The sequence below is a fragment of the Phocoena sinus genome, chromosome 4 (assembly GCF_008692025.1).
Source record: "Phocoena sinus isolate mPhoSin1 chromosome 4, mPhoSin1.pri, whole genome shotgun sequence".
NCBI classification, from domain to species: Eukaryota; Metazoa; Chordata; class Mammalia; order Artiodactyla; family Phocoenidae; genus Phocoena; species Phocoena sinus.
The window spans coordinates 30,901,885-30,928,516 of NC_045766.1; the positions used below are offsets into that span (position 1 = coordinate 30,901,885).

Below are 26,632 nucleotides of genomic sequence, written 5' to 3' on the forward strand. Positions count from 1 at the left end.
GGTGAATTCTACTGTAAGGCACTCTGTGGACATTCTTCAGAGATTACCCAATTCTCCTTGCTTTAATTTTATGCTTACCAAAAAAAACCTGCTTACGAATTCAGTTTTACAACAAACTTGAAAACTAGCCAGCGGGTGATCTGAATAAGGCGCTATACCTATTTCAGTCCCTGGAAAGGGCTATTCCTGTGTGTCAATAAACCAGCATTCTGACTTTCCGCTGCACTCTTCCTTGAGTCTGTTTAGCATTTGTCTGCCTTGTGGAGCTTTGAACAGCTCTGGGTGAGTGAACAAAATAAGATCCTGGTGCTGAAAAGCTGACTATGTGACCCAGACAGTGCCCTGCATTTGTGTACCACGGTCCCTCTCCAGAAATCAACCAGCTGTCCTTCTTTCTGTAAATGTGGCAGACACCATTTTGCTGGTGAATGAGGTTAAATCTTTAGACTTGTCATTGGCTCAGCTTCGTAATTCAAAACTCTCTTATCTCATCCTTTGATTTTCAGTCCCCAGAGTTTTCTTTCCATGTCCTTGCCTCCCTGACACTTCTGTCTGTTGAGCTACTAAGTGCTTTTTGGGTATCTACTGTCTTCCCAAATTGCCTTTACTTTTCTTCTTTACTTCTTCACCTTTCTCCTGTTTTATTCTTTCCATTACTTTTTTTTTTTTTTTTTTTTTTTTGCTGTACGCGGGCCTCTCACTATTGTGGCCTCTCCCGTTGCGGAGCACAGGCTCCGGACGCGCAGGCTCAGCGGCCACGGCTCACAGGCCCAGCCGCTCCGCGTCATGTGGGATCTTCCCGGACCGGGGCACGAACCCGTGTCCCCTGCATCGGCAGGCGGACTCTCAACCACTGCGCCACCCGGAAAGCCCTTTCCATTACTTTTTGTTCTTTAAATTTGGAAACTCCCCTGCTTCCTCAGTGATTTTATTAAGATCCCACATGTTACAGGTTCACTAGGACTGAAACATCCCTTTAGAGCTGGGCTGACCAATATGGTAGTCGCTAGCCATATGTGGCGGCTGAACACATGAAACATGGCTGATCTGAAATGAGATGTGCTGTAAGTATGAATTGGACACCAGATTTCTGACTTAGTAGAAAAAATAAAGAGTGTAAAATATCTCATTAATACATTTAAAGAGATTGGCCACATGTTGAAATGCAATATTTTGGTTATATTGGGTTAAACAAAAGTATTACTAAAATTAATTTCATCTATTTCTTTTTTTTAACGTGGCTACTAGAAAATGTAAAAGTACGTATTTAGCTAGCAATATAATTCTATTGTCAATGCTCCTTTAGGAAATCTTAATGTCTGCATTATTTATATTTCTCTAAGGAGCCTAAAGACTATATTAAAAGCTCCATTTGGTTGGAATGTCCCCAAATGAATCCTCCATTTTTCTTTTCTATATTCTTATTCCTTCTCAAGTCATTCTCACTTTTCCTTTTTTTTTTTTTTAAGAGGCTGAAAGAAAGGGGGGATTTTTTTCTTTTTTGATTCAGAAGCAGTCACAGGACAAATATACTTAAATGTAATGGGGATATAAGAAAAACTGAAAATAGGCAAGACTGCCTCTAGAAAATCTGTTAACAAAACACAGTAATACATACACCTGGACAAGCATCAGTCCCATGGGGAAAACCAGCAACTTAATTACTTCACCTACAGGCACTACACTGAGAATTGTTTCTTTCCACTTGAGTGGAAGCATGCGATATGCCAGAGTGAGCTGGCGGGAGTTTTGCTTCTCTTATACCAGAACTGTCTTCCGAGGTTCACTTTTATAGGTGTTATGTAAATGATAATTAATACATGTAGCACACTGACAATAATGGGCGTAGGTTGGAGAGTCAGAGGGATCTAGGTTTCATCCTGGCTTTGCCACTTGCTAACTCAATGGCCTTGTGCCAGTTACTTCGCCTCCGGAGCCTCAAGTGCTAATCTGTAGAATAGGGATAATAGGACCATTGCTTCTGAAGGGCCAATACCCTGCTTCTGCTCCTAGCCATTCTCTACTCTCATTTTCTGAAATCCGCTTGGCAACTATGATTGTATCTCTGTCTCTCACCCAAGAAATGTTATTCCTCACCTCAAGCCTCATGAAAAGAGCTTTGAGAGGACCTCTGGCCTGGGCATTTAACATCTGTCTGCTGCAGTTTGCGAGAACCTGAGGAAGTGGTCTCTGACCTAGACTTGAGATCTCTCAAGGCAAAGAACTGTAGCTTGCAGAATGTGTCCATGGGGGCAAGGAGATAAGGCTGGTGAGAAGATGCCTGCCCTAGAGTATGTACAGGCAAAGGACATCTGTGTATTTCCTCAGACCAAACGTAGGGAGAGAAAGCCAGCCGTGAGCTGTCTTAAAGAGACTTTGTCCAAGAGCACAAAAGAGGTCCCAACTATGAGGGACTTCTTGTAGAATTTTGAAAACCAGGGCTTGCAGAAGGAACAGAAGCAGCTAGGGAGGTTCCTGTTGCTGAGGGATCTTTGAGGAGTCCTTGGATATGATGCAAAAAAAAGGGTCACACCCCTTTTTATAACCCACCAAAGCAGCCCTAGAGATTTAGCTTCATTCTTGGGGGATAAAGTCCTCTATGCTGTAAATGGTCTGTAATTCCTCCTTCTCTGGCCACGTTTCAGTCCCTTTCCCTCACCAGCTGTCCTAAACTTCCTCAGGTACCTGAACTCATCTCTTCTTGCTAGGCTGGGGCCTCTCTGGGGAGCCTCTGGTGTTCTCTGATCAATTCATGTTCTATGCAAACTTTTCCCAGGCCCAGGGAGGGGAGAGTCATTAGACAGGTAAAGATAAGATGTCCCTTATAGGAACAGTAGCAAATGAGACACATTATTCGACAAGAATCTGTGCCTATCTGCTGTGTTAACGGGCACTGTGAAGGAAATTCAAGCACGGCAGAGACCCTGTGGCTTTATGTTAAGCCGTGTTAACTGGCCTTAGTGAGCTTAAAGACTAGCTCTGGAATGGAAGGAGAGTAAGAGGTTATGGTGGGGATGGGAAGAAGACTTCTGTGTGGCAAGTTTGAAAGCATGCCAATAAATGATGAGGTATTAAAAGAAGAGAATGACCACTTCTGGGAATATATCCAAAGGAAATGAAAACACTGACTTGAAAAGATATCTGTACCCCCATGTTCATGGCAGCACTATTTACAGTATCCAAGACATGGAAACAGCCTAAGTGTTCATTAATGGACGAATGGATAAAGCCGTTGTGGAATATTATTCAGCCATTAACAAATGAGGAAATCCTACCATTTGTGACAATATGGAGGGACCTTGAAGGCGCTATGCTAAGTGAGATAAATCAGACAGAAAAAGACAAATACTGTATGATCTCACTTATATGTGGAATCTAGAAACAAAATCAAAACAAAATCAAACTCATAGAAAAAGAGACCGGACTTGTGATTACCAGAAACAGAGGATGGGGGATGGGGGAATGGAGGAAGGTGGCCCAAATATGCAAACCTCTAGTTATAAGATAAGTAAGTACTAGGGATGTAATGTACCACGTGACGCTATAGTTAACGCTGCTCTATTATACACAGGAAAGTTGTTAAGAGAGTAAATCCTCAGAGTTCTCATCACAAAAAGAATTTTTTTCCTCTTTTCTTTCCTTTTTATTGTATCTGTATGAAAAGATGGATGCTAGCTGAACCTATTAAAGTAATCATTTCACAATATATGTAAGTTGAACCATCATGCCGTATGCCTTAAACTTGCACAGTGATGGATGTCAATTATTTTTCAATAAACCTGGTGAAAAAGAAATAAAATAAGTGCTTAGGGTACTGAAAGAACCAAAGGATGATTTTGTGCGTCAAGAGTTTGGGGTGGGCTTCATACAGGGGTCCAGACTCTAAGGACTGTCCTTAGGTGGCTATCAGAAAATGAAGGGTCTGGGAATTTCATATTGGAAATAGGAGTGAGCTAACTGGGGCGAGGGATTAAGGAGAAAAAGTTGGATTGGTAGATGGCAGTAGATTGTGAAGAGTGCAAATGTCAGGCTGAGGGGACCAAACACCGTTGGGAAGTCCATGTAGCGAAAAGATTTTTGAGGAAGTGTCTCAGCAAACTGAAGCTGTCACTCTCTTTTTTTTTTTTAATGTTGAGAGGGCCAAAGCATCCATGCCAGACCGTCTCAAAACAAGGGAAGGAACTAAGAAGGGAGACCAACAGGGAGAGAACTCTCCCTTTCCCTTTTACCCAAGCACTAGGGACACATTATGAATTCATTTTGATTTAAAAATCTTTACGGTTAGATACAATTTTGAGTGCTTCAAAAGTTTTTCCTTTGTGGAAGCCAGTTGGAGGCTGTCACCTAGATACTCCAAGGGAAGAATTTAGGTTACATCTCCCAACCAGACTAGCGTGTCAGCACAAGGATCCCCAAAGTATAGTACCACCAGTGTTCTACCCAGCCACACACCTACTCACCCACTCACACACCCAGTCACCGCTCCCACCAGCCAACAAACATTTTTTGAGCGCCCACCAGGTTCCATGTGTGCCAGGTTCCATGCTGTGTACCTAACTAAGTTGCAACAGTGAACAACACTGTCCTCTCCAGTGTATGTCATTGTGTTAGGGGCGGGGGAGATTAAACAAGAATGGCAAAACTTTTCTATGGGAGATGAGTACTTGCGGGTTCATTATGCCATTTCTTCTGCATTTTGGTATGTTTGACAATTTTCCTAACGAAGTTAGACAACTGTCCTGTTTCTCAAGCAAGGAAGCTAGATTTGACAGATACCTATATCCCAAGGGCAAGTTCAGCCTTGAAGTTACACCCAAGGTATTAGTGGAAGAGAAGTCCGTGGGGGAGGGTGCAGAGAGTGGTCAGGAAATGCCTCTTGGTGGAAGTAACTGTTCTCTAAAAGTACTTGCTCAGATTGAGTAAAGAATCCAAAAACTACGGGCCTGACTTGGCCTCAGCTGCTTTGGGAAGTGCTAATAGGTCAGAGTCAAGAGTTAAGAACTAGCCTATCACATTGCGATGGCTTATCTACCCCCCTGCCCCCCTTGCTTAAAGTCAGCAGAGGTAAGTAGATAGATAATCAGATTTAGCCAGCATCTCCTGAGCACCTACTATGTGCCTGGCGCTATACAAAGGCTTTGGGTTAGATTCTGTTAGCACCATCTTATGGAGGATGGAATAGGAGTCAAGAGAGTTCCTCAAGGTATGGGGAACCTGACCCTATCAGGCAAGGGCAGTTCAGGAACCCACTTCTTCCAATTCCAAGTCGTGGAGAATAAATCAGAAACATGGGATCAGGCAGAGTTTGCTTCGCGACTTTGAGCAAGTCACCGGGCCTTCCTAAGCTGACTCGATTTCTCTACCTATAAAAAGGGTAGAGTAAAACCTTGTAAGTTTTGTTTTGTTTTTTTAAAGGACCAGAGACCTTTACTGTCAAGATCCTGGCATGAAGCGAGGGCTCCATAGATGGCAGCCATCATTCTTGGCCAAGCGCGGGCGCATCCTCCCGCGGGGTCCCTCGGGACAGACCGGGCCCGCCTCCGCGGCTCCGGTCTCGCCGGGCTCGCGGCAGGTGTCCCAGCATCAGGGTGCCCACGCCCCAAAGCGAGCGGGGAGCGCGGGAGGATTGGAGCACCGAGGTCTCCCCTGGAGGATTCTCCTCCGCCCCGCCCCCCCCCCGCCCGGCGCAGGTGAGGTTTCCGGCTCAGGCCACGGGGACAGCGACCTTAACAGAGGTCGAGGCGGACAGCGCAGCCCGCGGCCGGGAGAGGGGTCCAGGGGGCGCCCCCTCCCTCGCCCAGATACACCCCAGGGCCAGCCTCGGCGCCCGGGCCCGCGGGCTGCGCGCTCTGCAGCTGCGAAAACCCGGAGAGGCGGATCGGAGCGCGCTCGCAGCAAACTCCTCCGCGGTCCGGCCGCCGAGCTGGGCATGCTCAGTGCGGCCGCCGTCCGCCAACTCGGAAGCTCGCGCTCCCCGGCCTTGGGGGCGAGAACGCCGGCGGCGGCGAGCCGGCGTCGCCCGCCGCCCCCAGACAGTGGCAAACTTCGCGGCGTCCCCGGAGCTCGCCCGGCCGAGACTGATACCTTACAAATCAGATCAAATCCAGTTGCCTCCCCCCGCCCCCCTCCCCCCCCGGCCCCATCCCAACCCGAAACGTGGAGGCTGCGGCCGCCAAAGTGCCGCCGCGGCTGGCGGCCCCTGACCACTAGCCGGGGACCAACAGGTAAACTGTTGGGGGCGGGGGGAGGAGGAAGGAGCGCGGCCGGGGGTGGGCGGGGGATTGGAGGAGCCCGAGATGCCCGCGGGCTAGCTATCCCAGTCTGCACTCGCTGCCAACCCTCCTCACCACCCCAGCCCCTGGAGGGGCAGCAAAGGGTTAAGTCGGCCCCGAGCCACCGTGAGCACGGCCCCCTCCACCCGCTGCGACCGCTAGCAGCGCGCCTCGGCGCCTGCCCGGAGCCGCCGAGGGGACCGGAGCCGCGGATGCGCCACCGGAGCCCGGCGGGCGTCTAGGAGGCACTGGCCGCTTCCCCACCGCCCGCATCCCTGTCTCCCCCACTCCCTCCAGGCCTGTCCCCCTCCTTCCCAACCGGGTCCGCGCCCAGGTGGCGGGGTCTGCGGGGCGCGTGGCGGCGGGGGAAGGGTCCCTGCTGTAGAAGAGGGGGCGGGGGCGGGCCGCTCCGCAGTCTCTTCCTCGGGTAGGCGGGCCACCCGCGCCCAGGGCAAGCACTCGAGCCACCTGCCTGGGGCGCCAAGAAAAGTTTTTTTCCCCCCGCCCCGTGCCCCTCCCCCACCCCACACTGCGCTCGGCTGGGGTGGGTTTAGGTCCATTGGTGAAAAAAGTCACACGTTCCCATCAGCTGCTCCTCCCCCTGGGGACAGGGTGGTGGGGAACAGGAGGCAGGCGCCTCGGAGGATCCAGGTGGACCTCCAGCCCCTCCGTTGGCGGTGCGTCCTGGGGCTCCAGCGCAGCAGGGTGCCCGCCGAAGGCTACCCCCATCAGTGCGTGTCTGCGTGCCGGGCAGCGGCAGCATCCAACCTGCTTTATTCCTGCCTGCAGCGCCACACGAGCGAGGAGGGGGAGAGGGAGTCTGTCTGCAAAGTGCTGCTCCCTGGTGCTCAGAGGCGGCTGCTCCAGCTCCAACTCTCATTCATTTCGCCGGTTAACATGAGAGATCATGGCCGCCTTCGGGCTTCTCAGCTATGAGCAGAGACCGCTGAAACGCCCCCGGCTCGGGCCGCCGGACGTCTACCCGCAGGACCCCAAGCAGAAGGAGGTAAGGGCGCCGGCGGCCTCCCCGGCAACCGGGGCCGCGCTCCGCAGCGCTGACCCGGGGCCAAGTTGGCCCAGCGGGCATCGCCGGCGCTGCGGGGGAAGGGTGGGCAGGGGGACTGGCGGCGGGGGCCGGGCTGGGGGGCTGGGGGACCCACGGCGGTGGAGACCGAGCGGCTGTCAGTCCCTGCGCGCCACGGGGGCGCTCGCTCTCCGGGTGCCGGGTCGCTTCCCCGTTACCGGGCCTTGCACGGCGCAGCCGGGCGCTTCACCCGGTTCTTCCCTACGGAAACCCTCCAGCTCCCTCTCCCCGGCTTTTGCCTGCTTTATTTTTCTCCCCGCCGCTTCGGTAAAGCCTCGTAAACTTTTTGAAAAATGTTGGAATGCAGTGCATCCGACACAGGTCTTGGGTTTTGCGCCAGCCGAGCAGGGGCGGCTGTGGGTGGGGTGGCGGAAGACCTTTTCTGTTCAAATTTTCCAGTTTGGAGTGGAAGTCGTTTTTGTCGAGGTGATGAATATTTAGCTCTTGTAACGTACTTCTGTCTCCCCTCTCCCCTTTAAAAATCAATATGAAAGGGAAACACTGATTTTCATCCCTAGAGGCGATTGGCTTAATTGCTGGAGGCTGTTTTGTATATGTAAAGGCAGTCAGGTTACCTTGGAAGGGAATAGGTCCTGGGATTGCTTGTTTCTTTGAATGAAATGAATTGGAGGAACCTGGACTCTTCCACTAGATACACTAGCTTCGATGGCTAGAGTAACCATGGCATTTTGAAACCTTGTATATGTTTGTTAGTAGTTAACAAGTAATTATGTAACAACTCTCCAGTTATAATGATCACCCCTGGCTACGCGATTTGCCCTGGGATTTGCTTTTTTTTTTTTTTTTTTAAGATCACCTGCTACCCAGCTGTGCTTTCTGAGTTTGCCAGCTGCAGCCCACCCATCCTCTGTTGTCTTCAGCTAAACATGAAGTGAGCACATTTCAAAACTTCTCTTTCTGGGAACCTAAAAACCTTCTATTAAAAGTTTACAGGCCTACTGACATCACAGAAGGGGCTTTGTAAAGAAGGCCAGGAGGGTCCTTAAGACTTCCCTTTTGATGAATGTATCTATTTCAGTAATAAAGGAAGAATGCTTGTTCTGGTTAAACTGTTTTGTTAATAATATTTCTGAAAGATAAGGAGTGACGACTCCTTTTAGAGGTTAGCATATTAAACGTGTTCGAACATCCGTGGAGTAATTCACATCGAAGCTTGGAAGGTTTTACAGGTGTTTCTCAGTGGAGGCTTAATATGAGGATAGGAGTTTGATGAGATTTTGCAGATTTCTTCCCTACCCATTTCTCTCCCTGCTACTGCCACCCAGAATAAAGTTAATTGTTACAGACGAAATAACAAACAGTAACAACTAAGTATAGAGAAAGTTAATAACTTAAACATTTGTGGCAGAAAATTCTTAAAGTTTTGGAGGGGACAGGGACATATCATCTTGTAATTAATGTCTTTTGTCACATCTTTCCAGAGGGCAGCATAATTGATAGCATCTCCCCAGTTAAGGGATGGGGGCCTGGGATGCCTTGTGGGGTTATTTAACATTTACACCTCAGGTCGACACTCACTCAGGGTTGGGGCCTCTATGATTCTGGAAAAAAATACTTTTGGATTTTAGGGTATTTATGACATTTTACGGAACTCTAAAACTGGAAGTGACCTTAGAGCCTGCTTTTTGTAACTTCCTTTGGACAAAGTGAAACTGAGGCCCAGGAAAGCTTACCTGACTTAAGGTGTGTGGTGAATCGCTGAGAGGAGTTGGATGACCAAAACAGTATCTTCTGTCAAGACCAGTACTGTGCTAAGGATGATTTATGCTAAATTGCGTTGTTCTGATATTATTCCCTTTCCCCAGAGGCAACCAACATTTTATCCCTCTGGAGCAGAGTCAGAGTTATGTGTGGCTGTAGCCAGATTTGAATACAACATGGAACAGGTGCTTGGCTGTTCTTGGGCGGTGCTGTGGTGAGCAGTGTTTCACAAGCTTCAGTTATTTCTGCGTCACCTCAACATTTCTCTTCTATCCCTCTATCACCTGTACTTTTATTCTAATGTTTAACTTTTAGGAAACCTTTTCTGTTTCTTAGGCAGTAATACACAAGAAGTCATGGATTTGATGTGATATATATATATATATAAATTCATATCAAATCGTGTATATATCTCATTTAAAATTTTTATTTATTTGATGTTATATACACACATATATGATTATTCATATTGAAACAAGACCATAAGGATTAAAACTTTAAAAAGTTCATCTAAAACCACTGATGTATTCCATCACAGAGACCTGTCCCACGCTGTGGGAAATGCTGATTTAATGGAGGAAGTGTGGGCTTCCAAGTTAGGCAGACCTGGAATTGGATTCTGGTTCAGCCTCTTTGCATTTGTGTGGCCTCGGGCAAGCCGCATCACTTCTCATTTGTAAATTAGCATCATTGTGCTGTTGAGAAAAACTTGAGAACCCTGGTCCTAAACGCATTACATTTTTGTGAGAAAAACCCTCCTCCTGGTAAAGCTATTCTTATTACTGGAGCTGCAGCTTTTACTGCTGTTACCTGGGCTAATAGTGTTCTGGAAACTAGCTCCCGGGGGACAGGATGGGACCCTTGAATGAAGACCTCCTGTAGAGAGGTGGGGGTGGGGTGGGGTGGGGACTGGCAGCTTTAACCTGCTTGATCGATGGAGTCTGTTCATTTGAGAGCTTGAGAGCTTGCTGTGCCTCAGCGCTCCGTGGGACTTTAGTATATCTTGTGTTATAATACTTTACCCTCTGTCCTCAAGCCTTGAAAATAGGGCACCAGAAAACTGTGAGTTCTCTTTGTTTCCTCCTTCTCCCTTACACCCCATAATACACCTGTCAGCACATCTTGTCCCGTCCATTTCCCAAATACATTTCCAGTCCCTCTGCCGCTCCCCAGTTTCACCTCACCGCTCACCAGTTTCCACTTCCTTTCTGCTTCAGTCTGACTTTCCTCTGCCCCCGGGCTCTTACACGTGCTACTTTGCCTGCCTGGACCCCTGTCTGCCTTTCCACCTGCACCCGCACCCACACCATTCCACCCTGCTCTCATCATCGAATCCTGTGGTTAGGAGGGTAGGTAGGCTCTGGAGCCAGTGTGCTTGGTTTTGAATCCTGGCTCTGCTGTTTACATATACTGCTTATTCTCCCTGTGCCTCAGTATCCCCTCTTGTAGAGTCGGGATGAGAATACTACCTGCTCCTTAGGGCTGTTGGAAGATTATATGGATAGTAAACATAAAACACTTAGACCAGAGTATGGCATGGATTCAACACGCAAATATTTGCTGTTTTAAACTACCGTCAGGACTGCTTCTTCATCATTCAGGTCTCAGCCCAGCGGCCTCCTCAGAGGCCTTCCTAGTACATGTAGATAATTTGTAATTCTGTATTTATTTGCGTGTTGCCCCCCAGCCCCCCACTAAGGGGTCAGAAACGAGGGCAGGGCTGAGAGAGCTGTTGAGCAATCCCTGAAGTACCCGGCACCTAGCGCAGTTAGTTCCTAGCTGAGGGCATGGACACTTGTAGGAATTTATAAATGAGAGTGGGAATGAGTGAATGAAGAGAAATCTGGCGACTGAGGGGTGTTAGGGAGAGTCTAGGTTAAGGCAGAAATTATCCGTGCTGTCTACTTTGGAGGCTACAAGGCTGAAAGCAGAATTAAACTCTAGAAGTAGAAAGGAAGAGAAGTTTTACTTCCAGGGTAGAAGAGGCCTAAATAGCTGAATAGTCAATGTTTCTAGGAAATCAAATTACTTAGAAAAGTAGGTTGGGGCAATAGTGAGATTTCTAGGCATGAGGAGCCATAGAACCCCGCCAGTAGGGTCCAGAGGGGAGGATGGCTTGGTGCGCGGTGCAGAGGCTGCCCGAGGACCAGTACAGCGTGATTTGGGAGGGTATGGGGGTGGGGATGGCTCCATGTGGATAATGTGTCACACTCGACACACCTGTAGGGCTTGTTAAAAACAGATGGCCCGAGTTTTTCAGATTCAGTAGGGCTGAGGTGGGACCCCGTAATTTGCATTTCTAACAAGATCCTGGTGATTTAATGCTGCTGGTCCGGGGCTCCACTTTGAGATACTAACCTAGAGCGAAGGTGGCATCCAATTCTGCAGGGGCTGGAGAGCTCTTCCAACCCAGGCAGGGCAGGGTTAGACATCTCTGTGGCCGAAGTCTCAGTAGTTTGGTCTAGCAGCCAGCTCAGCCAGGGTACGGTGGGCTTTCCCCAGAAGTCCCCTCTCTTAGATCTAAGGGAACGAGTCAGAAAGTCTCAGCCCCCCTCCAATGGCTTTCCATCACACTTGGAATAAAACTCAAACTCCCTGCTGAATTAGGCCTTCGAGGCCCCGCCCGTCTGCCCCTTGGTCACTTCCACAACCACTGCCTGTAGCCAGACCACCTGGCTTTGCAGTCTGGCTCCATCACTTACTGCCTGTTTTTTTTTTTTTTTTTGGGGGTACGCGGGCCTCTCACCGCTGTGGCCTCTCCCGTTGTGGAGCACAGGCTCCGGACGCGCAGGCTCAGCGGCCATGGCTCACGGGCCCAGCCGCTCTGCGGCATGTGGGATCTTCCCGGACCGGGGCACGAACCCGCGTCCCCTGCATCGGCAGGCGGACTCTCAACCACTGCGCCACCAGGGAAGCCCCCTACTGCCTGTTTTGACTCAGATATGACCTGTGGAACGGCGAGGGTGGGGTGGGGTGTTCCTACTTATTGGTTCCTACTTCACGGGGTTGCTGGGAAGATAAAATGAGATTAGAATGGTGCCTGGCACACAAACAGTGCTTAGTACAGGTCAGCTACTCTTAGTATAACCCCTCCCTTGTTAAATGATCCCGGGGCTTCATTATACCTGTAACATCCCGAAGACCCTGGCCCTTGGAGATCTGGCCCCTCCTGATTTGCTTAGCCGCCTCTTGGCTGTGCGGTGGGACCACTGGCCACCTCTCTCCTAGCAGGCCCCGCTCCTTAGTGTTTAGGTTCTTGTCCCTTGCTGCCCCTGCGGTCATGTCTCCTGTCATTTACTTATAGAGACTAGCTGGCAAGGAGACCTTCTTTGTAACTCATCTTCTCTTATCCTTGTTAGTTCATTATTTTGTGTTCCTATGTTTTGCGGTGCTTGTCACTGTCAGAAATTCCCTTATTAGAATCCTTATCCTCTCCCTGGTCTTCCTTCCACACTAGGATGTAAGCTGCAGGACAGCAGGGGCTTGTCTGTGGCGTCCACACTTGTGAACTGCCTAGTGCCTGGGATGAGACTGGGTGCTCAGTAAATAGTTCTCGAAGAAATGAATAAAATGCAGACAGAGCTCTTAACGAGCAGTTATGAGTATTTATAACTCTTAACTGTCCCAGTGCTTGTTTTATTTTGGTAACGCCTGTTTTCTTGTTAGCATCTAAAACCCTTAAAACATTAAATGCTTGTTTTAGTGACAGCTGGGGAGGTTGGGGGGAGGGGCGGTGAAAATTTGTTTCTTAATAACCTCTGAGAGGGAGGATGTTGATGAAGTTGCCCGGGATGAGAGGACAGGTTGACCAGTTGCCTGGGGCACCAAAAGACGGAGATGTTTAGGGAGAAAGCTTCGACCTGAGATGAATTGGCTGGCCCCAGGGCCCCATCATAGACCTCCCTGAATAGCAGTGTTTGGGAGGGGCCTCTGTGTATTTAACTTATTCCTCCTGAGACTCTTAGGCCAGAACCAGTGTAAAAAGCACTGGGTGAGAGGCCCTGTTTCTTCCACTGCTCACAGGAGTGTGTTGCCACAAAAACTTTGTGGCGGAGGAACGCAAGTGGCTGTCATTTCTCAGGGACTGCCAACACCTGCCGCAGTGTTGTCAAAGATGCTCCTTAAAAATGCCGCCATAATGCGCCCGCCTCCACCCCAGACCTGCTGAGTCAGAATTTCTGGGAAGGAGGTTGAGGAATTTGCATTTTAAACGCGTTTTCTAGGTGATTCCCAAACACATGAAGTTTTGAAAGCCACTGCTTTAGTTTGTGTCTTTACCTGTAGAGACCGTTGTAAGCCAGACTCCCCCCTTATTCCTGCCTGCTCCCCACTATTTGATGTGTTGGAGTCTTTAGACAAATACACTATTCAGAGCAAATGCATTTAGCTACTGTCCCCCCTGAAGTTCTGTTCTAATACCCATGATTCCCAGCATAGGCTTGTTTTCTGTCAGCTGTACATGGTTTATGGCAGACTAGAATTCCATGCCTTGGGCTTGAAATATCCACAGCTCCCTTCTATGTGCACTTGGCTAAACTTGGGGCTCAGGGGAGCCGTTCTTGCTTTGTCCCATGAGCAAGTTCTTTGAACTTATTGGGGGCTACAGAGTTTATATTTGACTTTGGGCCTGGGCTTTCAACTAGGCTCTTTGGGGACTCATGTAAAGCTGTTAATTTGGGGTGCAGCCACCATCCTTTAGCCTGTTGGGTATTTCACTTAGTCTGGCACCTGTAGAGGTAAAATGTGATCCCTTAGGAAGGCGGAGGACCAGGAAGTGAGGTCTGGAAGGCAGACTGCCTTGGGTGGGCACTGAGTGGGAGAAAATGAGGATGAACAGAGCCCTAGGATTTTAGCTGAACTGGTTAGCAATGCCTCTCAGGGGTGTATATCCATCCAGGTGAAAATAAAACAGGTGGGAGAATGGAGTAAGTGGAAGTTGGAAATTCCAAAGAATTGTGATGTATTTCTTCTGAAACTCTCCTTTAATGAGCTTCTGAACCCCAGCTGTGAGGCTTCTTGACCAACTAGGCAGGAATTAGAGAAGGTAGAGGGATCCATAAGACGAGTGAGCATGATTACAAGTTCCCTTCCCCAGTGTTCTCTGAGCAGCGATGAAAGGAGCTGGTGGCCTAAGCCTGGAGAAGGGCTGACCTCAGAGTCTGAGTGGGGAAGGCCAGGCAGGAGAGAAATCCAAGGGAAGTGTGGAGGGAGGCGCCTACCTCCTACACATTCCACTCTGAGAAGGGAACATGGAAACGCTTGGACTTCTCATTGTTTTTAGAGGATTTCTGAAGTTGGGTGATGACAGCAAGGGAGTTCATGGTACAGTCCTCTCTATTTCTCTGTTTTGGAAAATTTACATTAAAAAGAAGAGTGTCCTTATGTTACCCAATAGCATGATTTCTACTTTAAAAATATATGTCTATGTAATCTGGAAGGATTATCACCCACATGTAGACAATTGCTCTCTTTTAAGGATGGGTGTAGGGGTGATTTTTATTTTCTTTTTTGTACTAATCTGTATTCTCCACTGTAACAATAAATGTGCACTACCAGTGTCATTGGAGGAAGTAACTTAATAATTATTAGGTAACTTTGATTGGGTTTACTGGAGTGCATCTTTGTTGTTGGTTCCAAACCAAGTTAGAGCCCCTTTAGATGAGGTTTAGGCAGAGCGATCTTGAGGGTGTAGGTATAGGCACTTGTGACGTGTCAAAGCTGTGATGAGGCTGGGTTAGGGCTGTTAGGTCAACATTCCATCCCTGCCACTTAAGCTGTGTGATTTGGGGTGCTGTGTCATTTTCCTCACCTATGAGCTGGAGAGAATAATATCTAGTCATCTAGAGTGTTTTGAATGTGGAAGGAGTATTGTAAACTTAATTTTTACCAAATGTTGAGGTATCAATTCAGTGGTACCAGCTGATTATTAAAATTTCAGGAATTTTGTGAGCTGGTTAATATCATGCTGGTGACTTGAAATTTGGCATCAAGGGAGTATTTACACCAAGGAAATTGGCAAATGCTACGCATTAGGGGTTTTTGTTTTGTTTTAGTTCTTTTGAAAGCTGGTTGTTAAGCATTTCCCCACACAGTGCTGGGTATGGTTGTATGTGCCAGATGCCTTGTTGGCTACTTTACCATCATTCTTATCCCTGTTTCCCCTACTTGCTTCCCCCAAAAAAAAAAAAAAAATTTAAAGCCAGATCCCCACTTTCTTAGCCTCTCTTGCAGCTTGGGGTGAACATATAACTGAATTCTGGCTAAAGAGATTTAATAGAAATCTGCTTTGTGACTTTTTGGAGAAGAATATTTTTGTCTTGCTGAAAAAAGTACAGGCAAGGGAGAGAGTGCCTTCTCTTGATGCCCTGATAGCTCCTTAGCTTCCTATCTTTGGAAAATTAATAAGAGGATATGATGGTTGGAGCTAGGACACCTGTCTTGTTACCATGAGGCAGTGAGCCTATGGATGAAGAGTGGAGGTGATTCAGTGGCTTTATGAAATTGTTAAGCTACTGAACTGACCTTGACCACCTCTCCCTGGACTTCTTGTTAAGTAAACAAGAGGTGTCCACATGGTTTAAACCATTGTTGGGCCAGTTGTCAATTTCTTGTGTCTGAAAGCATTCGAAGGTTGTCATGGTACTTCCCATTTCTGTGTTGTCCCCCTCAAACCGTCACAGCTTGAGCCTTTTCTCCCAGAACTCTCCTACTCTCCGGCTTCCTGAGTACAGCAAGAGACAAAGCTCACCTGCACCTTGTCTGTTTGGTGCTTAATTCTGCAGAGCGCCTCTCAGAAGCTGAGGGGATGTGGAAACGGCTCCTTCATTTGTTTCCATTTCTGGCAGAAAGAGTTTTGGTGGGAAGGGAGGGAGATCCCTATTGGGTTTTGTTTGGAGAGGGAGATTCTGTGGGTCTGTATCATTCTGGGGGGCGGGGGGAACCAGATGTGTTTAGAGCTAGAAGGGAGCTTAGAGATAGGTCGCTCTCACTTTCCTCATTCAATACAAGTGGAAGTTGAGTCCCAGAGAGGTTAAAGTGACTCGTGAAGGCAGATCTTGGCCAGGCACTTGTGTGCCCTGATTTGTTCTTGTGGCTTTACTTGGCCTCCCTTCTGTACACAGCCTCCGCTTCTGGTAAACACCCTTGCGTTGCCCTGGCAATGAGAACTACCCTGCATTTTTAGGGCACCCAGTGCCTCTGCGAGAGCTGGGAACTGTTCAGCTAGCCATTTACTTGGTCTTCTCAGAGCCTGCCAGAACCATGTGTGGTGTCTCCTGGGCAGAGGGAAGAATACTCTGGAAGCTCAGGCGCTCTTGTCGTCTTGTTTTTTTGGTGGGAGGTTCTCAGCCCTGTCCATGGCCTCTGGTGCAGATAGCTCTGGCACTGGCCTTTGTGGGCTGTGTTGGGGATTGAGCCTGTCCAGTTTTCATTTTCTTGGTTGAGATTCTCCTTTATTTATGGGGAGCTCTCTTGGAGATACAAACACACAAGCTGCACCAGTTGCCCACTTCCAGGGAGTGACACTTATACATGGCATTCTGTATACAAAGGGATCCCCCTTAGTTATGAAATGCTCGGGCGTGAGAAGAGGAGAAAAATTTTAGCCCCTGGGTTTTATTTGCCATGTTCCGAAGGAAGCGTGACTATATGTGTGCATGCCAAACGGATTCTGTCATCCAGTCACTATTATTGAGCACCTTGTAGGCATTTTGCCAGCCGTGGCTTCATGAGGACAGGCCCTAAGACTTGTATTTCCTCCTCTGTCTCTGGCTTTGAGCACAGTGCCTGGACCAAACCTCGGACTCAAAATGTCTTTTACGAATGAAAGTGGAAACAGATGCTGGGAGCATTGGATATGGTCCTGGGCCCCCAAAGGTTTCAATACAGAGCAGCGGTTTTCATCTGGGGTGGCCCCCTGTGGACACTGGCAGTGTTTGAAGACATTTTGGGTTGTTGCAGTTATGGGTGCCTGTGTGTGCGCGCACGTGTGTTAACTGCTACTGGCATCTGGTAGGCAGAAGTCGGGGGACGTCGCTAACACTCTCCAGTGCTTCAGACAGTCCTCACAACAAAGGCTTATCTGGACTCAAATGTCCGTGGTTCCCAGGTTGAGGAACCCTGGTCTGGAGGGAGTGACAGACCTGTAAATACGGGGTACAGTGTTTCACACGTTATTCGAGGGGAATGTACGAAGTGCTGTGGAGACAGGCGGCAGTGACCCGCTTTTTGACAGGACCTGGTAGAGGAGGAGATTTTGAGCCTTGGACTTGGTGGGTGCGTAGCAGTGGTGGGGGCTGAGGGTGCGGTGTGAAGGGTCACAGGCCAGGAGGAACGTGGGCTGTGCTGTGAGCCTGAGGTGTGGTGTGGGGCGTGCAAGGGGCACCCGGGTCAGAGTGGGAAGGAAAGGTCAAGTTATGGGGTCCTTTGTGTGCTGTGTGGAGGCCACGAGGTGGCCGTTCAAGGGTGTTAGGGGAGTGAGATTTAAGATGACTAAGGGTCTCAGTTTGAAGGGCTGGTGCTTCTGAGGGTCACACTGAGGCAGAAAGACTGACGAGCTAGGTGGTCACTGACGTTCCGGGCCTCGGGGGTGGTGGTGGTGGTGGTTTAGGTTTTCGTGGCTGCCATAACAAGGTACCACAAATCAGGTGGCCTAGAACGATGGAAATTTATTCTCTCGCAGCTCTGGAGGCCGGCTGTCTGAAGGGAGCGTTGGTGGGCTTTTACTCCTCTGGAGCTCTAGGGGAGAGCGTTTCCTTTCTGCACCCAGCCTCTGGTGGCTCCGGGCATCCCTTGGCCTCTTTGTGACCACATCTGTCTCACTTCTGCTTCCGTCTTCACATGGCCTTCTCTGTGTGTCTGTTCTCTGGGTGTGCCTGATAAGGACACTTGTTATTGGATTTAGGGCCCACTTGGATCACACAGGATGATCTCATCTCAAGATATTTAACTTAATTACATCTGCAAAGACACTTTCTCCTTTTTTTTTCTTCAATTAATTTTTTTTGGAGTATATTTGCTTTAAAGTGTTGTGTTAGTTTCTGCTGTACAGCAAAGTGAATCAGCTATACGTATACATATATCCCCTCCTTTGGATTTCCTTCCCATTTAGGTCACCACAGAGCATTGAGTAGAGTTCCCTGTGCTAGACAGTAGGTTCTCATTAGTTATTTACTTTATATTAATACATAGTAGTGTATATATAAAGACCCTTTTTCCGAATAAGTAACACTCACAGGTTCCAGGATTTGATTGGGATGTCTCTTGTGGGTCCTTTTGGCCTCCTGGGCTTGGGAAGAAAGAGTAGGAGAGAATTTAGGAGAAAGGTTATTGGGGCGGCAGAACTGGCAAAGTGGATGTGTTTGGTGAGAGGGACGAACGAGTACAAGGCTATACCAACATTTTTAGCTTAGGCCAGTGGTTCCCAAACTCTCTGATCTTAGGACCCCTTTATAATAAACCTTATTTAGGATGCCTTCATGTAAGTTATATCTCAGTATTTACCATATTAGAAATTAGACCTGAGAAATTTTAGAAATATGTATTAATTCATTTAAAAAAAATAATAAACCAGTTTCATGCTTCACATGTTTTTTACGAACAGGAACTATTTTTCCAAATCAAAAAAAAAAATTGTAGAAAGAGTGGCATTGTTTTACATTTCTGCAAATCTAATCTCTTTAGTGTCTGGATTCTCTTATCTAGTTCTCCATTTAGTCTATTATAGTACGTTGTTCCGATTGAAGGATATGAAGAAAATTTGGTCTCACGGATGTGTAGCTGGAAAGTTCTTGGGAACCTCAGAGGTCTTTGAAATGGAGAGTACTGGCTTACACAGCTGGGAAGGTAGATGATTGATAGATAGTACCCCTCAAACTAACATGCCATAGGGAACGAAAGAACTTAACTTTTTTTTTTCTTTTTCCAAGGGTGGGAAGGTAGGGGAGGGGAGTGGAGAGAATGAGTTCATTTTTTTTTTTTTTAATATTTTCAATTTGAGACGCCTCTGGGGAATCCAGGTTGAACTGTAGAGCAGTAGAACAGATCTGGCTTTGGGTGTGATTTGTGCATGGCTAGTTGAAGCCATGGCTGCGATTACCTGTTGAGCATGTGCAGAGAGAGGGAGGAGGAGGCAGACTCTAGACACTTGGCAGCAGGACCTCCGAGGAGGGGAGTTGTTAGGGAGACGGGTGTGGGGGTGAGCACTGGTCCAAGGGGAGAGCTAGCGTCTCCTTGGCCTCCTCTTAGTTTGGCAGTTTCCCCTTCAGGGCCTTTGCACGTGTGCTTCCTGCCGCCTGGTTGCCTTCTCTTTGTCACTGCAGTGTGATGATTTGTTCCTCAGCACGGTTTGTGTTTTTCTTCTGTGCTCTGTCCGCCAACCAGTGTAGGTTTCATGAAGCAAGGGCGATGTCCTTTCCCCCTCCCCACTGATGACCAGCCGCATGGAGGGGGTCTGGGGTCCGGTAGGGGTTAAAGAAATATTTGTTGTCTGGATCTGGTAACGGGGCAGTCATTATTATTAGCAAATGGTTCTCAGAAGCCCTGTACAGGGCACCGCGATGCCAGGAAATATAAGACATGGTTTCTACCGTTGAGGAGCTTTGCGTGGAGAGATGACAGTCCTGTGTGCAGAGCCCTCAGGTCATTCAGTGCGGTGGTGGAAACCAATGAGGGAGGGGTCATCTCTCTTGAGGATGAGAAGAGTCTTCAGAAATGTGGGTGTTTTTCAGATGACAAGGTCTTCTGGGCAGAGGGTATGAGCAAAGGCAACGAGATGGGAAATGGGACACAATCTTTGGAGGAATTGCAAGTAGTTCAGTAAAGCAAGAGCGTATTGCATCCTCAACTTGAACATACCTATAGAGTTTGGGGACAGTTAGAGAGAGGAAGAGATTAAATCTGCTGGAGAGAGAGGGCTGTCCGCTGGAGCAGGGCTGACCTGGTCCAGGGACCAGGGGACTGAGGTCCTACTGGGAGTGACACCTTATATGTAGTGTTACGCATTGCTGCCTCTGAGAAAGGACGGGATGCAGGACGTATACAGGACTCCCTGTTTACCTTTAATTTTCTGCAAGCATTTCCAGAGTTAGTTTGAATGTGCAAAGATTTTCCTCGGCAAGAATTAACTCAGCCTTCAACCCACATCCAATGTGCCACAGCTCAGCTACGCAAATGCCGCCTTGTTGTCAACTCAAATTTGGTGGAATTTGCTGCTTTCCTTTTCCAGCCATTTCATTCATGGATTAATCTAATGAGGTTGTTGAGATAAGGACCATTTTAAGGCATTGGCAGCAGGGAAGAACTAAGGAAAATGTATTTTGTCTGAAGCGTCATTGGAATTTTTTGCTAAGGTGCTGGTTTACGTGAAGGTATAGAGAGAGGCTCTATCAAAAGTATGTCCAAGGCAGTGCGAAATAATTTATATTTCTCCTGAGTTCTGTGAGGAAGGTTAATATTGACATTGCTTAGAGTTTTTTCTTTCTTTCTGTTTTAAAGCTCTAACACAGTGCTGCTAGTAGACAGTATGGAAGGTATTTTTGGGGTCAGAGCTGTTTTCACTCTTTGGTCAATTTTAGACTAAATGTCAACTCCTTGGGGAAAAAAATGATCGTGAACTGGAGACACTATTTACATTTCGACTACTCACATGAGATCTGCTTTTAAGTCATTATTAAATAATCGAAAATGTTTGTGAAGTTATACTTCCGTTTACTTAGTACTTGATCTGTGCCTCCTACAGCACTCAGCGATGTGGGTGTGTAGGAAAGAAATAGAAGTCTGCTTCTGTCCCCTCTAGAACAGCGCTTCTCAAAATATCTATGGTGAAGGACAAGTTTCTTTAAAATTAATTTTCAATCTGTTGCAGACTGATATACATGTATGATAAAAATGAATTACTAGAAAAATGAAATGCTGCTTGAATGTAGTGGCAATGTCAAGTTGCTATGAAAGTTTCCAAGCACTCACTCTCAATTTTTGCATATTATTCTTGAGGGCCGGTAGCACACTCTGAGTAGCACAGCTCTAGAAATTAACATCTGGCTCACTGACGCACATAAAACGGTTTTAAAAATGACTAATGCATTGGTTTTTGTTTATTTTAAAATTGAGGAATAACGTATACATTCAGTATGGGGTATAAAGTGCCGCGTTCCATCGCGATAGACAGCGTTGATTGTGTTGGTTATTCTGAGTGCTTTACATGTTTGGTTTTATGCCAGCCTCACAAACACCTCTCAGGTGGGTACTCTTACCTCCTTTTTACAGACGAAGAAACTGAGGCACAGGAGAGCGGTCACAGGGGTCACTTCACTTGCCCAAGGTCCTTTAGCTGCATAGTGATGGAGTTGGAATTGGACTCCTGAGCCCGTGCTGTAACCATTCTGCTCTCTATATAGTGCCGCTAAAAATGCCGCGTGAGTTCAGCAAAGAGAGGGTTGGAATACGTGGAGGTCTCCCTGGAGGATGTAGGTGTGAGGGGCAGGACCCGAGTGAGTCGGGGCAGGTTGTACCCTCTCTTTCCTAAGAAAGAGCTGAAGGTAGGATGAGCGAGGCATGGAGGGGAAAAGGCAGTGTCTCTGGAGATGGGGCTTGGAGTCCTGGAGTCCTGGCGGGTTGCGGTTGCGGGGTGGTGGTGACGAGTTCACGAGGTCCCGCTGTCGGATTTATCTCACTAGCTCATGCCTAATAAATCCGGATGGGGAGAGAGTGGAGTCGGGGAGGCTGCGAGGGAGGCAGCTGTAGTAACCAAAGCATGAGGTAAAAAGAGCCCGACAGATCTGGGCTTTAAATAGGACCGGAGAAGAGGAACTGGCGGTCGGTGACAAATTGGTCAAAGGAAATGAAGGCGAGGGGAGTGTGGAAAATGCTTCGAGTTCTTGGACACCGTTCACCTGGGGTGGCAGTAGGTCCTGTTGCTTGAGCATCTCAGAGTGACACCTTTTTGTGCTCAGTCTTTAGAGATATGGCAGGTATCTAGAATTACCTGATGGCTAGATTGGAATGAATATTCGGACTCCCCTCCCCTCCCACCCCTCCCCACGCACCTCACTCACCCTGCGGCACGGAACGTTTACTTGAGGGTCTGATGACTCAAAGGGCTTTTGATTTATTGTCCCATGCTTTAAACCTCGCCTTCGATACCTGTTATTCAGCCCTCCACGGGCGGCTTTGGTGGCGGTGAACCGCCAGACTGCTTGGAAGGTTGGCTAAGCTCCCCGGAAGAGGTGGGGTTGAGCAAGCCTCCCGAAAATAAAAAGGGTGGAGGCTGAGAGGTGTTAACAGAGGTTGACTTTAGGACTACATTTTCGGAGGTGGACTCACGGACGTTTGCTTTCTTGGTTCAGAACTGTAGGTTTAGCCTCTCTGTTTCCGGGTAAACAAATGACCAACGTCACCACCACCAGCAGCCAAAAAGAGACATTCCCAATCTCTGTTCTCCCTCCCAGGCAGGAAGAAGGGTGTTCTGCAGTTTCACTAGATTTTTCCGGCGCCCGTTCCATCCCTGTCACCCAAGAAGTTTTCCTCTTTGTGAATTTGCAGTTCATTTGGTGGAAATCGCACAACACGCCTTCCTACAGGCATGTGGCATGCGGGATGCAGTTAGGCGTAGGGTAGAAGTGAACAGGAGGACCCAGGTAAGGGGCCCAGTGAGTCAGTCCACCGGACAGTTAACTTCAGAGGACAGAAACCATGGCTTGAGTTTGTTTTTTCTGCCCTCAGATCACCTAGCCCCAGTGGGAGGCAGATTCAGCCCTAAGCGAAAAATACGATTTACAGGAAGAGCTTACATTAAGATGTGACTGCAATGCGTGAGTTGTGTGGGACGGTGACTTACCTGAGCAATGGGGGATCCAAAGAGAAAATTGTCTCCTGAGGCTGCCTTAAATACAGCTCTGGGCAGAATCAACTCTGGACACCTTAAGTCCCCTTTCCTGCTTTATGCGTCTGCAAATCTAAAAGTTCAAGTAGTTTTCTCTGGCAGGTTTCCTACAATTCTCCTGAGAGCCACATCCAGGTGTTTGATATCAGAGGGTGACATGCATTTGAAGGTGATTTGAATATGAATTAATAGGCTACAATTATTTAGATACGAGTGGAATAAATGCTAAGTGTATTTGGAGGTAATTTGAATCAAAGTCTCTCCCACTTTCAGTGGAGGGGGAGGGCCTGCCTGTCTCACGGTTAAGGATGAGGGAGGTTCTCCTGGGGAGTTGGGCCCCAGAGTCTCGTGTGTTCAGCACATCCTACTCGGTGGACATTCCCATTCGCTTTTTGGAGAGTGGCTGAATCCCCGGACGTGTGGTGCGTGGTGTGGGCCTGGATGTGCTGCCTGGTGAAAAATCACAGTTATAATGACCGTGATGAGCATTTTTTTTTTTTTTTTTTTTTGGCCGCGACGGGTGGCTTGTGGGATCTCAGTGCCCCGACCAGGGATTGAACACGGGCCCTTGGCAGTGAAAGTGCAGAGTCCTAACCACTGGACCACAAGGGAACTCCCATGAGCCCATTTTTAAAGCGCTGAGTGCCTCACATACGATTTCCTCTTATTCTTTACAACGGAAGGTAGGTGGATCTCCATTTCACAGGAAAGGAGGGAGCCAGGATTCTAGTTGAGGTTGATGGGAATCATACTGATCTCCTCCAAGATCTCAACTTCTTGGAGAGCACACTGGGCCTCTTGGAGGCTTGATTCTCATGTGGCCGCTTAACCATTTCACTGCCCCGCCCCCCCAACTTCAGCCTCAGTTTCTCAGCCTGTAAACGGGCACCCATCCTGCCAGAGCCATTTGGCTTTTAGGAAGACGGGCGTGAATATGCTGCGTAAAGGCCAGAGAGTAGAGTAGTATTACTATAACCATGATTTTCTTTTCTTCTCTTTTGCCTACTGCTCGGTACAGGTGTGCAAGATAGGACTTGCTGTTTTGTGTTGAGCTCATATCCTTTGGGGTTCGTCTGAGTCCCCACCGTTAGTGATTGATGGCCTGCAGGTGTGGTTTGGATGGGGGTGAATATTAATAGCCGTGTAGACGAGGGTGGATGTGTAAAGACCTGAGTTTCAGATGTGGCCTCGATGCAAATGTGGCCCTGATGTTAGAGATGTTGGTGGGGGTAGGGGAAATGCTAGGTGGCCTTTTAGGGGAGTCCTGCCTCCCCTGAGTCAGTCTGGCCCCTTCCCTTGGCTCTCTCTTCAGGAGGCTGGTGGCAGTGCCTTTTCTTACAAGCATTTTGGCTGCGTTGGGGAAACAGCCCACTACCCCGCCCTTTTTTTTTTTTTTTCTAAAGTTCTCAAACAGCTGTTAAGTGACCTGTCAATTAGAAGAGATCCAAGCAGAAATCAGTGCCTGTTGTTGTGGTGCAGGGCGCCGGGGTGTCCCCTTTTACAGAGTCAAGCGATGCTGCTTTTCTCAGCCGTAGACTCTGCGTTGTAGACCCTTGCTGCTGCCACATGGCCTGGATCCTGACTTTAGAGGGTAGTCTTGCTTTGAGGGATAGGGCAGAGCTTCCCCTCTTCCTCTCCTACATGGATTTTTTACTTTCCTAGGGCTGCCTAAACAAAATACCATAAATTGGGTGGCTTAAAACAATGGAAATTCTCCCACAGCTCCGGAGGCAGGGCCACACCTCTAGAGGAGGATCCTTCCTTTCCTCGTCCAGCTTCTGGTAGCCCCAGGCTTTCCTTCGTTTGTGGCAGCATAATTCCAACCTCTGCCTCCATCTTCCTTCTGTGTCTTTTCTTTGATAAGGACACCAGCCATGTGCTGTTGGATTAGCACCCACCCGATTTCAGCAGGATCTTAACTTGATGATTGCTGCCCAGACCCTATTTCCAAATAGGGTCACAGGTATAGGGCTTAGGACTTTGACCTATCTTTTCGGGGTACACAATTCAGTGCCTGCAGGGCTTGTCTCTAGACCCTCCTCCGCATGTCCCTGGTTGGTCTGGTACTGGACCTTACCTTCTGGGCACTCTAGACTTCTAAATGTCTGTAAGAAACATCTTGTTTTGCCAGCTACCTCAAAGTTAACATTTATTTATTTATTTATTTTTAATTATTTTTTTTGCGGTACGCGGGCCTCTCACTGTTGTGGCCTCTCCCGTTGCAGAGCACAGGCTCCGGACGCGCAGGCTCAGCGGCCATGGCTCACGGGCGCAGCCGCTCCGTGGCCTGTGGGATCTTCCCGGACCGGGGCACGAACCCGTGTCCCCTGCATCGGCAGGCGGACTCTCAACCACTGCGCCACCAGGGAAGCCCTCAAAGTTAACATTTAAAACTGAACTTGTGATCTGTTCCTCTTCCCTCCAAAAATTCCCCTAACACTGCTACACGCTGTTTTAAGAGCTCTTGCCATCCCAGAAATCCGGGGACATCCTTGATAACCTCACTCTTTGTCATTCCATCCAACATGTTACCAAAAGCCCTGTTGAGTAGCCCCGTAAATATCCCTCCATGCTTCCCCTTCTTTCCACCTCTGTCTTGGTCCTAGCCACCGTCTTCTCACGTCTCGACTCTTAAGAGAGCCTCTAACCCGTCCCAATCCCCTTGTCCCCCAGGCCTCCTGTTTGGTCTGACCGGCTCCAATCAGTTGTCCCCACTGTGGACGTATTCAGTGTGGATGATGTCACCCCACTGCATAAAACCCTTTACTCTTTTCTTCAAAAAATTTATTTAATTGTAGTTGATTTACAATGTTGTGTTAATTTCTGCTGTACGGCAAAGTGATTCACTTATACATATCTATCTATACATTCTTTTTCATATTCCTTTCCATTATGGCTTATCAAAGGATATTCAGTACAGTTCTCTGTGCTAGATAGTAGCACCTTGTTTTTTATCCAATCTACATATAATAATTTGCATCTGCTAATCCTAACCTCCCAATCCATCCCTTCCCCGGCCTTCCTCCCGCTTAGCAACTGTTCTCTGTGTCTGTGGGTCTGTTTTGTAGATAAGTTCATTTGTGTCATATTTTAGATTCCACATATAAGTGATGTCCTATGGTATTTGTCTTTCTCTTTCTGACTTACTTCACTTAGTATGATAATCTCTAGGTTCATCCATGTTGCTGCAAATGGCATTATTTCATTCTTTTGTATGGCTGAGTAGTATTCCGTTGTATATATGTACGACATCTTTATTCATCTGTCGATGGACATTTAAGTTGCTTCTGTCTTGGCTATTGTGAATAGTGCTGCTATGAACGTAGGGGTGCATGTATCTTTTTTAAAAATTTATTTTTTAGTTTTTATTTTATATTGGAGCATAGTTGATTAACAGTGTTGTGTTAGTTGCATGTATCTTTTTGAATTATAGTTTTGTCTGGGTATATGCCCAGGAGTGGGATTGCTGGGTCATGCAGCAACTCCATTTTTAGTTTGTTAAGGAACCTCCATACTTTCTCCATAGTGGCTGCACCAATTTACATTCCCACCAACAGTGTAGGAGGGTTCCCTTTTCTCCATACCCTCCACACCCTACGTTTGTCATTTGTAGACATCTTAATGATGGCCATTCTGCCTGGTGTGAGGTGGTACCTCATTGTAGTTTTGATTTGC

The 26,632-nt window shown here is 47.9% G+C and overlaps 1 protein-coding gene across 1 annotated transcript in view; it reads left to right on the forward strand.

The window, feature by feature from the left end:
- Positions 1-6,139: 6,139 nt before the first annotated feature.
- Positions 6,140-26,632, forward strand: part of MED12L (mediator complex subunit 12L) — a 326,027-nt gene continuing 305,534 nt past the window's right edge. The window contains exons 1-2 of the mRNA XM_032629345.1: positions 6,140-6,224; positions 7,062-7,278. Of these exons, the coding sequence (XP_032485236.1) occupies positions 7,180-7,278 (99 nt within the window). The 5' untranslated portion in view covers positions 6,140-6,224; positions 7,062-7,179. The remainder of the gene's footprint in view (positions 6,225-7,061; positions 7,279-26,632) is intronic.